The sequence below is a fragment of the Coffea arabica genome, chromosome 6e (assembly GCF_036785885.1).
Source record: "Coffea arabica cultivar ET-39 chromosome 6e, Coffea Arabica ET-39 HiFi, whole genome shotgun sequence".
Lineage (NCBI taxonomy): Eukaryota > Viridiplantae > Streptophyta > Magnoliopsida > Gentianales > Rubiaceae > Coffea > Coffea arabica.
This window is the reverse complement of record NC_092321.1, coordinates 10,784,332-10,801,479: the sequence shown is the minus strand read 5'-3', so window position 1 is coordinate 10,801,479 and position 17,148 is coordinate 10,784,332. Positions and strand designations below refer to the sequence as shown.

General features: G+C 37.4%; 2 protein-coding genes across 2 annotated transcripts; one reads left to right on the top strand and one right to left on the bottom strand.

Moving 5' to 3' along the window:
• The first annotated feature begins 1,761 nt into the window (after positions 1-1,761).
• LOC113697571 (uncharacterized) lies at positions 1,762-5,304 on the top strand. The gene is made up of 3 exons (XM_027217249.2): positions 1,762-2,251; positions 2,369-2,542; positions 4,852-5,304. The coding sequence occupies exons 1-3, from the start codon at positions 2,097-2,099 to the stop codon at positions 5,096-5,098; spliced, it is 576 nt and encodes a 191-aa protein (XP_027073050.1). The 5' UTR covers positions 1,762-2,096; the 3' UTR covers positions 5,099-5,304.
• Positions 5,305-5,846: 542 nt separating this feature from the next.
• Positions 5,847-14,412, bottom strand: LOC113697285 (plasma membrane ATPase 4). Its single transcript, XM_027216838.2, has 16 exons — positions 14,008-14,412; positions 10,932-11,051; positions 10,579-10,815; positions 9,655-10,416; positions 9,399-9,521; positions 9,194-9,298; positions 8,814-8,958; positions 8,549-8,713; positions 8,222-8,460; positions 8,102-8,134; positions 7,928-8,009; positions 7,681-7,841; positions 7,400-7,573; positions 6,722-6,904; positions 6,436-6,617; positions 5,847-6,331 (listed from the first exon to the last, which is right to left on the bottom strand). The coding sequence occupies exons 1-16, from the start codon at positions 14,062-14,064 to the stop codon at positions 6,235-6,237; spliced, it is 2,865 nt and encodes a 954-aa protein (XP_027072639.1). The 5' UTR covers positions 14,065-14,412; the 3' UTR covers positions 5,847-6,234.
• Positions 14,413-17,148: the final 2,736 nt, after the last annotated feature.

Below are 17,148 nucleotides of genomic sequence, written 5' to 3'. Positions count from 1 at the left end.
TTTGATGATGGCCACCAGACCAAAGGCCGGTGATTGTCATCCTATGCTATGCTACTTCATAATAGTGGCAATTAAGTAGCGTATGATAGATAGTCTTGGTCGAACCAAGTGTTTTTTCGATTTTTGTCCATTATGTTGTTTGTATAAGAAACCATTAAGCAATATTAATGTGTCCTTTTGCATTTTAATATATTAATTAGAAGAGCTTCTGCAGAAATAAATTCTTTGAAATGTTTGGCCATTTAGACTAAAAAAAAAACAGTAAGAGTCACTAACGACAATAATGTCATTTGTTGAATTTGTGTATCGTACCTTTTGAGATCTTGAAAATATATAAATTAAGTACGTTTGCTTTCACATAGGAAATGATAATTTACTAACACTAACATTAACATGCAGGGGCAGGGCCACACGAACAAAGGTAACTAACTTCCTTCGTTACTTTTACTGGCGCCTCGCGCGTTGTTTGTTTTTTGGAATAATACAACTACTAGCTATTTGTGTATTGGTGGTACAAATGATCCTCAAGTCTAGAAAGTAGGTTTATGCATTATTCCGGGGTTAATTCCACTTTGTCCCCCCAAACTTTGGACGATTATCCACTTAAGTCCCTAAACTTCAAAATGGGACACTTAAGTCCCTAAACTTATAAATACCTCCCACTTAAGTCCCTGAACTTATAAAATGGGACACTTTAATCCCTAAACCCTCATAAAATGGGACACTTCGACCACCAACGGCATTCAGGATTTGTTAACAACTTTCCTTAAGTGGGAAATATTTATAAGTTTAGGGACTTAAGTGTCCCATTTTGAAGTTTAGGGACTTAAGTGGGTAATCGTCCAAAGTTTGGGGGGACAAAGTGGAATTAACCCATTATTCCGAGAAAAGATTCAACTAGAAAGGAAAAGGAAAGATTCTAGTCGGTGAGTTTGCGTGTATGGACGTGACATTTTTAGGATGTTGATTTGAAGACACATTTTAACACATGTTTCTATAAAATAGTTCCAAAAAAATGAAATTAAAGGATGATTTGAAAAAGAAAATTAATTTTGAAACAGTGAAATTCCTTTCTCATCTCATGATAAATACGTTTATATTTAAATATATATGTGTGCGTGCGTGTTAGAGTTAGAGTTTTATAAATTGTCTCTAAAAACATCCCTTTTATGTTCCAAAATACATGATGAAGGGACTAATTAAATGTAAGCATACAAATTCCAAGTTTAATGGTATCGGTCTTAATGTATGAGAAAATATTCATTGTTGGTTGTAGTTGTTGCATTTGATATTTGAATGCGGTACATCGATTTACAAGAGATAAATAAAGTTTGAATATGTTGTTACTAACTTGATATTTTGAGCAATTTTCAATTTTGTGATGCATGACTATGTGAAAGCCATCATACTAGGTGCATGTTTGAAATAACCTCTTCCCAAAATTCCACACCATTTAAGAGTAAATGTCACATATCATCACTAAACCATTTGAAATTTCCTATTTTGGACATTAAACTTTTTATCTATCAAAATAGTCATCAAGCCACTTAAAACATACAATTTGTGACTCAAACATATATGTTCTCATTAGTTGAGAGACTTAAAAGGTAAAAAATTTTAATAATTGAGCAACTAAAAATATATTTTTTTAATAGTTAAATGACTATTTTACTTAAACCAAAATAGGAAATTCTAAATAATTTAGTGTCATTTTTGGCCATTAACTCCACCATTTAAACTAGAAAACCATGAGCATATCTTGCACAAGTGTCGCCTAATTATTACAATTTACGAATTCAATGAGCATATGAATTATAGGATGTAAAAACTAAATAAATTTTGAGGCTCCACCACAGACTATCTAAGATATTCTTGAAACTTCCATTTCACCCACTAGCATACCACCACGTGGGGCTCCCGGAATCATCCAATAATTGAACTTCAACCTCTGAAGTTGATCAACAAGGCACGAAAATTATCCATCCAACAGCCGGCCTGCCAATTGGAGCAGACGATATTGCTGCACTTCTCCCTCCACCCGGAATACTTTCTTGATTCGACTTCCTTTCCATCCCATTTCCGATTCGATCATCATTATGTGGGTTGCTCCGTTCAAAAGTAGCTTCCTAGCCAACCACCCTCTCACTTCAACTTTCAAACCCGCAAGAAAAACTTGTTTTACTACAATAAGTGCACTCACCATCTCATGCAGACAGAGCCCAGATCATGACCTCAACAAAGATTCCCCCAGGTTTAAGATAATGAAAAATCGTACCATTTCTTTGAATCTCTCCCTTCTTTTATTTTTGAAGAATTCACAAAGTTTAATTTGCAATGAATTTTTGCTTTTTTTTTTTTTGGGGCGCAGCAAGAAAATTGAGAACCAGCTGGGGAAATTAGCAGTTGTGACATTGGCAGCTGGGGTGCTGGCACTGGGGGCAGTTGATCCTGCATCAGCGGCTAAGTCTGGTGGGCGAGTCGGGGGACAGGCTTTTAAATCAGCAGCTCCGCGTCCTTCTTCTCCAAGAATCAATAATTCAAGGTAATTTACTCGAAACTGTGAAGCCTTGCATGATTATAAGTAGTAAGTACATTGTAGGCTCTTTACTGGATAACTGCAATTGCAATGTGGACAGAACTAAAGTTCATGGAAAATTTTGGAAATGTCAGTTGTTAATCTATGGAATTTGTACCATAAAATTGACCTGCTTATGCAATCGCGATGTCTACACTCTGCAGCAGTCGCCAGATAAGCAGTAAAGTGGAGGGGGCATCGCTAAGCACGCGACACTTTAATATAGATAATTAAGCACGTCAAATGGTAGGAGATTCTAGGAATTAGAAGTCTTGAGTTTAAATTCTCCTTCCCCTTCTCGACTCCTAAATCCCACCCTTCCTTAATGGCAAAAAAAAAAAAAAAAAAGGATGGTAAGGCGGCACATAATTGTCTTCTCCTGCTCCGTTTAAATTCATTTAAAAGTGTGAGCAATTAGGATTTGGTAAGTTTTAACCCAGAGGGGAAAAAAAAAAACTGAAGTGTAAAGCATTTGAATTGAAATTTTGGTACAAAAAGGAAGCGCAACTTGGAGTCGGAGAGATTTTTGATCTGCCTTCTTTTGATTTTCTTTATTGGTGTCACAATCAACATCGGAATCACGACTCTAGATTTGGGGTGCATTTTTGGGATATTGCGCAGAATATAATAATACCAAATGGTAGAAGTGCGTGTTGTTTATGCTTTCAATTTTATAGTCTACATCCACCAATTCAACAATGAAAATCATTATTATGTTGCTATGTATCTGAGTTTGGTAATATTAATTAAAACTTGTTCTTGTTAAATTGGCAATCATTATTAAACTTGAAGTAGTTCCAATACTCTTGTAAAAAGTAATCGTTCTAAATTTTTAATTGCTTAATTGGGCCAATGTAGACGTAAAAGGGAATACCACCAAATTGTTTTGGAGATTTGGGGGAGGGCGAGAGAATCGTGCAATCTAAAGAATTCTCAGATTTACCAGGCCTTTTTCTAATCTTGTATGTACGAATTAAGCAATTAGATCGGCTGATAAAACTCTAGAAAACTTTACATCTTTTTGGTTTTCAACTTATTGTTTGTCTATAGCTGTTGAGAACCCTAAATTGCTAATTTACGTCTCTTCTTCTAACTTGCATTTGTAACAATACCCGGACTAAAAAGGTTAAACCACGTTGCAGTCTTTCTCAGTTGTAGCAAATAATACTACATGTTTTAACAACTGCTCTGATTTAACCTGTTCTTTTAATTATAGCCAACCGCCTCGAGTATGCTCTTAAGACGTCCCTAGATGTTGTCAGCATGCTTCGAATCCATCTAATATTCCTATACTTCTTAGACAATTTTGCATATCTTTAAATTCAGAATTGCTGAAGGAAAATCCATACGTTGACAGCATAGTTCTCGCGTCTTGGCATTCAATTCAATACGTTACGTGCAAGTAGTTAGTAGTCGCTGCTGCGTAGATCTGGTGATTATAGCAAGCTTCATTAGTTGACACTATTTTCATGAGCATCCAACAACGTTTGTTTGTTTTATACACAAGGAGAGATCAGGAAACGTTTATTTACAGATGATGAAAGCATGCATCTTTGCTGTTTTTTTGTACTGTCATTTGTCTAATCCTTGACTTGGATGGGATGAAAATGAAAGGATTCCAAATATTAAATAGGATTGGAACTTGAAAGCTTTGTAATACTAATAGTAGAATATGGCAACTTAACAGAGAGTGGCGGCCGGTGAGTTCATGATAGGTGAAACTTTTTGATTTTTGTGTACGTCTCATCACCTTGGTGCAGTACAAACTTTATAGTAGTAATTGGCTTTGAGTATTTTGCACGAATTGTGGACCGTGGATCGGTATTTATCTGTTTGGTAGAAACTAATCAATATTGCTCTATCTTTTAGATTTGTTCTCTTTTCCTCCAAATCCTGCAATCGATCGGTTGCTTTCAGTCCCCGTTTGTTTTTCTCCTCTGGTCTTTTCAGTTCTCCTCCCGTCTTGTTTTCTGCCCTTTTTTCCAGCCTCGCCCGCCTTTTCCTCCCAAGGGAATACTTTTGTATCAATCAATGAAAGTATCATCCGTGACGTATACCAAACCTCAGTCAAATTATTAATTTTTGTGTCAGCTGAATGGCTTCAGATCTCATTTTTCTCTTTTCATCGTCTATATCTTACCATATACAAAGCATCGTCTACATCTTGCTTTTAGTGATATATTTTTATGAGGAATCCACCAGTTGTTTCAGCTATTACGAGGAACCCAGCCTCGATAATGCTTCGCTGAATAAGTTAACATGCTTCTTGGTTGCAGGACCAATATTTATGTAAACCCACCGGTTGCTCCTCCCCTCATCGGAGGATATGGATATGGGTTCGGAGTTCCATTTTATGGTGGTTGGGGCTGGACGCCATTCTCATTCTTTGCTCCAGGTCCAAGTGTTGCAATTGGCGTTGGCGGGGGATTTGATCTCTTTCTCTTGTTTTTTATTTTGGGCGCTGTTTCCGCAGTCATCAGAAGGTTTCTTTCATCAAGGGACGAGGATATGGATGAGTACTAGGCGGCGGCACGTCTATGCTTCTGAGGAAATTAGACTGCAAATCTGTGGCCTTTATACCAAACATGGCAAATCATGTATATATAGATAGTTTTGCAGATCACATTCTAATTAAATTACAAGTACCACTTGGAATTAATTCCCAGAGCCAACTTCCTTGGCTAGGGAAGATTTTCTTGTTTTTTGGAATCAATAGTCAAGATTTGAAACTTTCCTCTTCAAACAAAAGCAGCCCTAAGAGCATCTTCAGATAAAAAGTATTTTGTGCGTCTGTCAATCAGACGACTGGGCTCTTTGAATCCTGAATGGACAGTAAGTCAATTAACATCAACCGATTATGTCCCTTTTCTTTTTCTCATACAAGAACAATGATTACATCAGGTAATGTTTACTCCAATAAAAATTTTCAATTGCCCCTGGGAGATTCTGACAAAGATTAATTGATGCAGTAAAAAGTTTATTGACTTCCAACGAAAACAATTATCGATATTGTTGCATAAGGGTCCACGCTTTCATGCTTTGAGCATACGGAAGACAAATAACAAGAAAGTGATTGGGCCATTATTCAGCCCGAACTCACATAAATTTCAATTCGCAATAGTAGCTCTGTTTTGGACGCAGTTTCTGTCAAAAAGAGAGCCCGGTGGATGCTGTGAGTAGAGAGTAGTCGGTATATTGGCACTGTAAAATCCAAATTCAGTGAAAATTCGCTGGACGAACGAGAATTTGAAGCATCCTGGCTCAATTAGAATTTTCAGGGAACGAACGTCCACTGCAAACATTTGATTGAGAGCATCTCTTGAGTTGAAAATTGGAAGGTTTTCTGTTAGTTACATTATTCAAAAGTGACATCCAGAGACTGTAAAACCCACCAGGATGATAGAAGGAAGCAAAAGTGAGAGGGAAATTCAAGTTGAAGACGTGTTACAGAAGATATAACTAGGAGGCCCTTTTTTACTTGGGTACCCCTAAAACCATTAAAAAAAAAAAACTGAAGTAGACAGAAAGGGAGCTGTGTGGCACATATATTGCCCTTTCTCAAGACAGACTTTTATCTAACTAATATGGCCTTCTCTGCTTTCTCTGATCGACACTTCTTTTTCCAGCAGGCCCCTCACGCTCAGGGTTCATTAACTTCTTCAGACGGTATAATGCTGCTGAATAGTTTCAATGTCCAAGCCTTTGAGCTTCACCACTGACTCAACATGACCCTTGAGTGTATGCAGCTCCCGAAGCCTATGCCAATCGACGTAGAAAATGTTTATTACAGAGTTCCCAGGCACAAAATGCACATGCGTAAGGTGAAAATTTGACACACGGCTAAGCAACGTCTTAATTACCTGGCCATTTCAGCTCTCCTTTTGGCTTGTTCAGCAATTTCAGAAAGTTCTCTGTAGCTGCTCTTTTCGTCCAAGATGCCAGAGGCAGCAGGTGGTTGAAGTCCATGCAAAGTCCTCTGAGCAACAGCCCATTGAGCTTCCCTCTCCTCTTTGCCATAATCCTTCTTGGTTGTGAAAGCGATCTGTTTCCAAGGCAGCACAAGATGAGTTGAAGAGAGAGGAACACGAGCATGGGGAAGGGATAAAAAATTAAATTCAAGGCAGTTCGAGGAGAAATCCGCTATACCTTGTTGTCGATCAAGTTTAGCCAAGCCTTTCCACTTAATACATAACGAATGAAGAACTTAAGGAAGTCAAGTGGCACATAAAACACTACACTGTAAAGCCAGATTACACCAGCCCATCCCCAACCGCATCCTTTAATTCTAGCGAAACTCCAGTTAGCATAAACAGCAATCAACGTTGCAACCTGAAACACCAAAACATATTATGCATCTTAAACAGTCAGTAACAAATCAGAAGTAGCACCTTAATAAATTAGTAATCACAGGTAAAGGAATTCAACATCCAAGAAGAGTAGTATAATGTCATGTATGATAGGTAGGAAGGCTATCCAACTTCTTTCTCTATTCATGTGATACATTCAACTCTCATCATGGAGACATCCAAGTTGTGTGGATAATATCATGGAGAACATGGAAAAAAGATGGTTATTTAATCTAGTATCATTAGTAGTTAAACGCTGTTTCTAATCCTGAAAAGTCAGTTCTTAGGGAGGATAGTACATCAACTCTTTTGCTTCTGTTTATTTCCTTTTTCCTTGGTCATTCAACAAAATAAATGGAGACTCTACAATGAGGAGAAAGGAAGATGTAGAGCTCTTTCTACAACAGAATAGAAGTTTTTCCCCCAAATGGACAACTTAACTCTCTGAAGGTAGAAATGCGAAGGCACCAACACTTACCAGCTGAGCAATGACAAAAGCAGTTAACAACAACAGCCCAGGGCGTTCAACATAAGACCAACTGCGCGACCGAGTGACAAAAATCAGAGCCTGGCTAACAATACTGACTTGTAGGTATAGAGCAGCCATCATTTCATCCTCATTGTTCCTTATATTTTTGACCCCAAATTTGTCCTGAATCATCAAGAAAAAAGCAGAAAAATGATTTAAACAAGCAATATTTATGGAGTAGTAAACACAGAAAAAGAAATAAACATCAAACAGAAGAGCTTCATTCTTACGTGGAAAAAGTCAGTTTTATGCATTGCCCAAAAGAAAACAACAGTCATCACTGCCAGGTAGCCTCCAAGCACAACGCCAGTGGCAAAAATCTCTTTTAGTTTCCAGCTATCAGGGAGAGGTGATGGCTTCACTCTGTCCTTTGAGATTGTCATAATTGTTCCTGATTGAAGCAGCATATCCATTACACCAGACAACTTGGACACCCATACAAAAATTTGATTATTGGATTTGTACCAAAAAACTTACCGTCATTCAAGATAGCAATAATCAAAACCATAAAGGGAGAGAAATCAAACTTCCATATCAAAGCAATAAGCATGAAGCCAAACTGCAATAGAGATGGGGTGTCAGAAAAAGCAAGTAATTCAGTGTAAGGTTCTCTGCTGTTTAATTGTTATGCAAATGCTTTAATGAACTTACCACAATACGAATAGTAATGGAGACTGCATATATCTGTAAAAGAAAAAAGAAAATATAGATAATTTAGAAGGCCATCATACAAAAAGTCTGATACACTAATAGATAGGAGAAGAAACTAACCGTGTAATTCTTCATTCTCTGGAAAATAGCTCTACTAGTCAAAACAGCACTTATGATAACACTTAGACCAGGTTCAGTAAGCACAATATCAGAAGCACTTCTTGCAGCATCAGTAGCATCTGCAACTGCAATTCCAATGTCTGCCTTCTTCAATGCAGGGGCATCATTTACTCCATCTCCAGTCATCCCAACAATATGCTTCCTCTCCTGCAACTTCTTCACTATTTCATATTTGTGCTCTGCATGGAAACCATATAACCTTAAGCCTTGAAAGTCCCTGATATTAGTCTTCAGGAAGTGTAAATAGCCATGAGCAACACATCTTACCCGGAAATACTCCAGCAAATCCATCAGCCTTTTCGATCAACTCTTCGACAGGAAGGCCAGCAATGGACTCATCTTTGTGTTGACCGAGTAGAGAAGCAGAAGGATACATGTTTGTTCCCATTCCAAGTCTGCGTCCAGTCTCCTTGCCAATAGCAAGTTGATCACCTAGATATCAAACAATTTGAATAAATTAATAGTGAGAAGAATGAACATCAATAACATGCAGAACATGCTTTGAAGGGAAGATGAATAAGCAATCAATCACCTGTAATCATCTTTACATTTACACCAAGATTAAGGGCCCTGCGGATTGTCTCGGCACTATCATGTCTTGGAGGATCAAAGAGGGATAGCAAACCAACAAATTGCCATGGACCACCAGGACTGTCCTTTGATTTTGCAGGCACTTCCTGTGAATATGATATTACAGAGAGTTACCATCCAGTATATAAATGACATGATAAATGGTAAAACATAAAGTATCTAGCTGTGAGAAAGTAGTAGTATTTATAGCATATACGTTGACAGATGGGACATATTAGTGTAAAGGTAAACTGATGAGACATATTAGTATCTACATGTATCTATATATGAAAAACTAGTAGTATCCAAATGCATCAACCATAAATTTTGGGATCAGAAAACCTGTCTTGCAACAGCTAATGATCGCAACCCACGTTCCGCAAACTTATCTATGATAGCATGAACCTTCCTTTTAAAGTCTTCACTGGCATTGCAGAGAGTTAGAATCTGGTAACACATAATAAAACATGATTTTAGTGATTGTCTTTGAACTTTGAGCTATTTGTTTGTGGAGAAGGGAGCTGAATAAATGGATCTATATTAACACCTGCTCTGGGGCTCCCTTGCTAGCTCTATGCCAGTTGCCCTCGGCATCAATATAAGTCAAAGCAGTTCTCTTGTCCACAGGGTTAAAGGGCAAGAAATGGACTTCTCTGATACCAGCTCGTGCCTACAGAGCATAATGGAAATAACAGCATGATCTTTATTAAACCAAATATAGGAAGAACAGCAAAGTCAGAGGTTTTAATTGTCCAAAATTATATCAAAGAAAGATTTGGAAGGGTTCAAAATGACAGTGATACCTCCTTTGGATCAGCAAGCGTCCCTACAATGGCAGCATCAATTGCATCCTGATTTTCTACTCTAGAAGCCCTTGCAGCCAAAAGTAGAACATGCTCTTTGTCTACTCCCTTTGCAAATGCCTCGATTAAGTTTGTGTCAACAGTAAGCTTGTTAAGAGTCAAAGTTCCTGTCTTGTCACTGCAGAGGACATCCATGCCAGCCATTTCCTCAATGGCAGTCATTCTTTTTGTAATTGCACCCTGTTGAGATAGCCTGTGTGACCCAATAGCCATTGTAACAGACAAGACAGTGGGCATAGCAATGGGAATGCCTCCGATTAAGAGAACAAGGAGATTGTCAATTCCGTCTCTATATTTTCTGTGTTGAATGGGGTACATGACGATTAACTCAATCAACATTCCCACGGCAATGGAGCAGATGCAGAAGTTTCCAATGGCGGTTAGCACTTTCTGGAAATGCCCAACTTGGTTGGTGCTGTCCACAAGATGTGCTGCCTTGCCAAAGAAAGTGTGGACACCAGTAGCAATAACTACAGCTTCAATCTCCCCTTGTTTGCATGTTGAACCAGAGAAAACTTCTTCACCTGGATTCCTTGTAACAGGAAGGGACTCTCCAGTAAGGGCAGATTGATCCACCTTCAAGGGATCACCTTCGAGAAGACGAGCATCAGCAGGGATGATATCCCCCAATTTTATGCTTATAATATCTCCAGGAACCAGAATAGCTGCGTCCTGTTCACTCCATCGGCCATCTCTAAGCACCTATTTTTACCAGCCGGAATAAGACATAAGAAGCTAATGTACGTAATTGTTTAGTTTTATTTGTTTATTGGCATATGTGAGTCTGGCCAGTTTTAAAAAAGTGATTGGTGAAAGGTGAATTCCAAGATGATAGTTAGATGTAAAGGCGTGTGAATTTGGTACCTTAGTTTTTGGAGCAAGACCAGCCATAAGAGCTGCAGCAGCATTTCCAGCATTGTTCTCTTCAATGAAACTGATAGTGGAGTTGATAACGAGCAAGCACACAATACCAACAAAATCCTGCCAATCAGGGTCCTTACCACCTCCGTTTGCCAGTGCAATAGCCATGATAGCAGCAGCTTCCATGACCCACGAAAGTGGATTCCACATAAAACCAAGGAACTTGAGTATCTTGCTTTCCTGCGAACAGGTTGAAGAAATTATACAAAGTACAATGACATTCAGATACTTGCAAACTAGAAACTAGAGTAATTATGAAGCCATTAATAAATAAAATTAATAAGAATAAAACATACCTTTTTCTCTTCCAATTTGTTGGGGCCAAAGATTTGCAATCTGTTGGCTCCTTCCTCTGAAGATAAACCTTCCCTGGTACATTTTAACTGCTCAAACACTTCCTCGATGGGTATTTTTTCCTGTAATTAGACGGCAGAAAGCAAGAAAAAAAATCAAATCATTCAGCTTATTGTCTCAGGGATCATTTTAATGCACTGATTAAAGTCCATCAGCAAAATGAGTACTTCTGAATCCGAGTAACAAAATCCAATGCTTATTGCTAGGCACCGTGTCACATAGAAGTTCCACTAACACAACTTGAAACTAAACTAGAAGCCACCACTCTTCACAAAGCTGATTGATATTCAAATACATTGACTACAATTCTGATCTTTGCTTAGCTTTAAACATCTATTTGAGTATAGCTTTTGCACTATCCAGATCTGATACCAAAGTCAGATGGAGACAAGAAATAAAAATGAGCCATCACGTTATGAATATGAAAATAATGTACAATTAACAAATTTAAGTTAAAATGCTCCCTACAACTTAAATGAAAGGGCTTGTTCAACTCTAAAAGGGCATCCTCCGTTTGTGAGGGGGAAAAAAAGGAAAATAAAAAAAAAATTCCAAGTGGACTGATATTTCTTAAACATTTCTATCAATCAATTTAAATTTTTAATTTAATTTAAACAATTATCAACTAATCATTAGGATAATTATTGGGTAGCTTTACTTTTTGATTATTAATGGTGCAGCTTCACAACACTTTCTCAGTCACGCACTCGGATACCTGTTAGGCTGTTAGTCACATGAATAATACTCCTACTACTGTACTAGGACACCAAAAGTACAGTTTCATACGGATGTGTGAGTCATCTAAGTTGACTTTCGACTTGGGCAATGGACCCCACAAACAAGTTCCCAATCCCAAAAGAACGGCCCAGGGCCATCCCCACCAATCACACCAATTGACTAGCCCAGCCTTTGTAAGCCACCTTTCACGTGTCCATCACGCGCCAAAAAGCAAAAGTAACGAAGATATGGGTCGCGTCACGCTCTTCCTGACCTATTAGGCAGTATTGCTCCCCCGGTCCCCCCCCCCACAGGCCCCAACCACGAAGAAAAGACGGCATCCTTGAAATATCGGGAAAACCAACGGGTAAGATTTACTATTATTTTCATTAAAAATATTTCCATAATTAACTAATCCAGGGGCGGGTGCCAGCCTGAATCGTCAAAAAAAAAAGGGGGGGTAACAAAGGAAATAACCGAAATTGCGGACCAGTCAGAAAACCGTTAGGCCGGGCAGGCCGAGGTAAATTCCAAAACGAACCATCAATCCAGAGCAAGTGTAATGGTACCACGGAAAGGTACATGGAAAAGTTCCAACCTAAAAAAACACAAATCTGACACAACCAACAGTCGTAATAAAAAAGAAAACGTACTGCAAGTTTTAATTGGTAATTAAGCCTTACTTTCGCCATTAGGGACAAATTACATATGTGAAAAAGTCCTATATACGTTTTAATTTTTACCGGAATTAATTTTTATGTTTTTGTGCTTAGATCTTGTACAGAGTGGGTCAAGTGTGTTTGGATTGAGCTTTATTTGTAAAATAGTTTTTGATTATATCACAAACACATTTTTCAACAATCTTTTTATTTTTTCAGTATCCTTTTCATTTAAGGTATATCGCATCACAAAAAGGCAGTATCACCGCATTTTTCAAAAATATTATTTTAGATAAATCTCCAATCCAAACACATAATTTAAAACAAGATAAAAGATACAGATATCCGCTACAAGTATTGCTCATCGCTTAATGATGGTAATTTTGGGATTAAGTTGAAAGACAAATTTCTAATTGCTGGACAAAAAGATAAGGAATGACAAAATAAAGCAGTTATCCAGAACAACATGGTTTAGTTACCTATTTATTTAGCTAGGGACTAATCAAAGTACACAAGCCAGCGTATATGACATAAAATGGGCTGGTTTGTTAGACTGATAAACTATTGACCAAAACTTCCAATCACATCAGGTGAACATGGCTTCGTAATCGTAGCAAATTTAACAGGATATGATTATCAGTGGTACAATTAAAATAAAATGCAAATTGACCAGACCATATATAGTCCGATCCAAAATGGAAAACTCTTCTCATATCAAAATCATAGGAGTAATTATTTTCCCGTAGTTGCACCTATGGCTATGGCTATAACGCTAAGTCTTCGTCTTTTTTTCTTTTTTCTACTATTGGCCCCGCGCACCATTCTCGCACATCTATGTACGTATCAAAATTTACTTTCCATGACTAGTCAAAATTTTCTTGTACGCTACTATAATACTAGTAATTGAAAGCATCCGAAAAGGAAAATCTCAGGAAAAATTTTTTTTTTTGCTGAGAGATGGAATCATGGATTGAGAATAATCAAGTTTGACAATTATTACGTAATTGAAAATATTCAGAATACTTAATAATTTTATTTGTTTACTTTAAGAATAAACAAATAATGATAATTAGGAGTGAGTATTTAGGTTTGCATGAGTGCGTGCGTGCGTGGTGGGAACAAAAGAGAATCTGCCGAGCAATTTGCGCCGAAACGAAGCTAACAATAAAAGCAGTGAAAAGGGGCAGGGCAACACAGAGGATAGAAAAAGGTTAGGCCAGTGAAACTGGAGTGGCCCAAAATCGAATTTGGTTCTGAAAACTGCTGGTGAAATTAGTTCATGTTTGACCATGAGGAGAACGAAAACTGGAAAGGTTTATGTATCTACAAGCAAAGCATCTTAGGATTTCTCGTTTCACGCACAAAAACAGATTTACTGAAGTTAAAAACAGCTAAAAGAATGGAAAAGAATTTCTTTCTTTTTTTAAGAGAGAGAGAGAGAGAGAGACTATCAGGAATACTAAAAGTGAAGCAGATCATCGGTATAGCAGGTAGTAGGTGATTGGGAATTAAGGTTTAAGGGATGAAAAGGGCACTTGATGGATCCCTGTTTTTTCTGTTATCCAATTGAGAATGGATATGAAAGCAAAAATTCACCAAAGTCAAACGATGGAGAAGGGAGAAAGAAGGAAGAGAGTTTTACCAAATCGACGGTCTCATTCTTGATCTCTTCAAGACTGATAGCCTTGTCGCCACCCATGACTGGTGTCGCTGCCTCGCCTCCTCACCGCCGCTAGAGCTATCCCCGTATATATATATATACGCGAACTACTTGGTAAAGACACAAAAAGAGTTAAAAGAGTTTCCCAGCAGAAGGGATGGAGAGAACTTGAATGAAGAGGAGATAGAAGAGTTTATATCAAAGATTCATTGAATGAGTTATTACAATCCCCTAGGAAAGTAGTCCTAGTACATCACTAATACTAGAGGGTTGGGGATTGGGCGTGGGGGAGGTGAGATGAGGGGAGGGACAGGCGGCAGAACACACAATCCTGCCACAACCCGCAACAAGGCTACGGTTTAAAAGGGGTTCTGATCTCTTTGAAGTGAGATGAGGCCAAGAGGGGGTGCGTTTTTATACCTGCTCTGCCTAAACAAACCTCCTCAAGGGCACGAAGAGAATAGAGATGCAACCAGCTCCAAAAGTCTCAATCTTGCTTACAACCCCAACCCCTCAAGTGGCCCCTTTGTTTCTCCCTCGGTCTCTCTCACTTATAGGCATGCACATTTTATCTCTCTCTCTCTCAATATTAATTCGGCAAAATTTTTTTACCTACATAATATAAATATTGATTAATTTTCTATACGCTGACAGTATATACACTTTTTATCATTAAATTTATGACACATAATTCGAATTTAAATTTTGCATATGTAACGTATATCCAATTTTGATAGTGTATACGCCGTCAATATAAATAAAATTTACTTTATAGATATATGTATTTTTGGTTATTATTAGAATCTATTCGAGGAGCTTAACTAAATGAGATTTTCCAAATTTGGTCCTGAAGCTTGGTTCCACTTTTACCTCTTGACGGTTCATTTCTCTTCTTTAGTATTTGTAAAGGAAGTGCGTAGCATGTTTAAAGCTATTGTTCCTCGGCATTTAAGAGCAAAAAATGCTACTACTAGATCACTAAGCCGGCGTTAACAAAAAAAAAAAAAAAAATCATGTGCTTATACGTCTTCTATTATCATTGATTTGGATGAAACAATCGAAACATTAATAATTAAATTGTACATTCCACAACTCATAAATGTACTTTCCAAAAATTTTCAAATAAAAATGACCGAGAATTTCAACCAAAATATAGCTTTTAGCCTTTCGTTGATAAAATGCTATAGGTCAGAAGGAAGATTTTCAAAGATAAATGAAGGAGGATGAGAAATTCCAATCCATGCGAACTCGTAATCCCGTGCGGCTCACAATAATTGACTTTGACGCATCTTCACATAAAACACACTATTTATTGAGAAGTAACTTTTAGTTTTTTGGCTATAATGACTAAATAAATAGCTTTCGAACCATACATATATGGGGATTTTGGGAATTTACAAATTAGTCTTCAAGTATCAGGGACAAAATCGAAACTAAGAGTAAAGTTCAAGGATCAAATGTGCCAATTACTTTCCAATTGTTTCTCCCCGGCTACCTCACGCTTCTAGCCGGGTGCACCTGCATGATGCATCGGGGTGCCAACCTTCCTCACGCACTCGCCGTCCAAATTGGGCTGCCTTTGTGGGTCCCAAAGGCCAGAAAAAGGATACCATCAGCTTGTCAACATGGCAACCATTATTTGTGCAAGATAATTAATTGCCCCACCAACCCTTTCTCCTTTTAATTTGTCAGGCTGGGAGGGTACACCTGCTATAACGGTAAGGTACTACTAGAATGTTGTACGTGATGCTATATTAGTAGTACTTGTTCTAGGAAACTGAAACCTGGTCTGACACAATCATTTTCCCATTCTTTTATGTTAGTACAGTGCTAGTATATTATAGTACACTAATTAAGTTCTTCTGGTAGTAGTAATAGAAGCAACTGCTTTCCTCGGAAAGAAAAAAAATATATTATATACTCCCTCCGTCCCATTTTCATAGTCCTGTTTTCCTTTTTCGTCTGTTCCAAATTATATTCCACTTTCCAATTGAAGAATGTAGTTGTATTTTAATTTTCCTAAATTACCCTTATTCAACGTAAGTAGTTGTTACTATAAACCTACCCCATTTAATGAGAGTTGATTCTTTTTTTACCATCAATTCAAGTTCCCATAAAGTTGTACCATATTTAATGTGAGGGTATTTTAGGAAAATAGCAATCTAAATTTACTTTTCCAACAAAATTAATTACTTTTTCTTAAACTGTGTGAAAAAAAAAAAACAGGACTATCAAAGTGGGACGAAGGGAGTACTATCATTTATTATCTGCTGCCCTTAAATTCAATGTTAGTAGTCGACTCACGCACATACGGGGCAGCAGGAGAAATATGTTTCCCTGGGGGAGATCTTTTCCCATTTTTTGATGCCACTTTAATAATACTCCCTCCCTTTTTTTATAACTGACGTTTAAGAAATTTGCTCTTAAGTACTTTTATCTGTCGTTTTATTATCCCCATGTAGCATTAATTATTTTTTCACAAATTTACCATTTTATCTCTCTTTTCATAATTGGTGGGAGTTAGTTTGCATTGCTTTTGGCCTAGTAAAACAGCACCATTTAATACTCTAGTGAGAGAAAATATGGGTGAATTGGACAATTAATGAGGGTACAAAAGGAAAGTAGTGTATAGATTTAAACAATGAAAAATTTTTCTTAATTGGTGTGCAAAACTTTAAATGTCAGTTATAAAAAAAGGGAGGGAGTACAAGTTTTTGTTTCTTTTTATAGTATTATTTTAAAATTTTTAGAAGACGAGTTACGACTCTAATCTTCTTGTTAGGTGGGGAATTGTATTTAAAGTTGCTCAAATTTTACCTCTCAAAAAGTGAAGTCAAAATTCTTAACCAGTGGTGGCTTTAGAGGTACAATGAATGGAACTGTTCAATCTATATGTTCACTTTAGAAGTTGCTTTACAAGTTCCGTGAAATTCTGTATAGAAGCTCAAATGAGAGGATTTTTCAAATTCAGCTCAAATATTTCGAGAAAACCGATGCAATAAACAATTTAGGAGCTGAAAATTATATTGTTTCCGAGCGTTGAAGGACCATCCTTCATTTTGTATTCAAAGTTCGAGGAGAAAATCCGATTTATATCCATCAAATTTTGATGTCATAGACCAA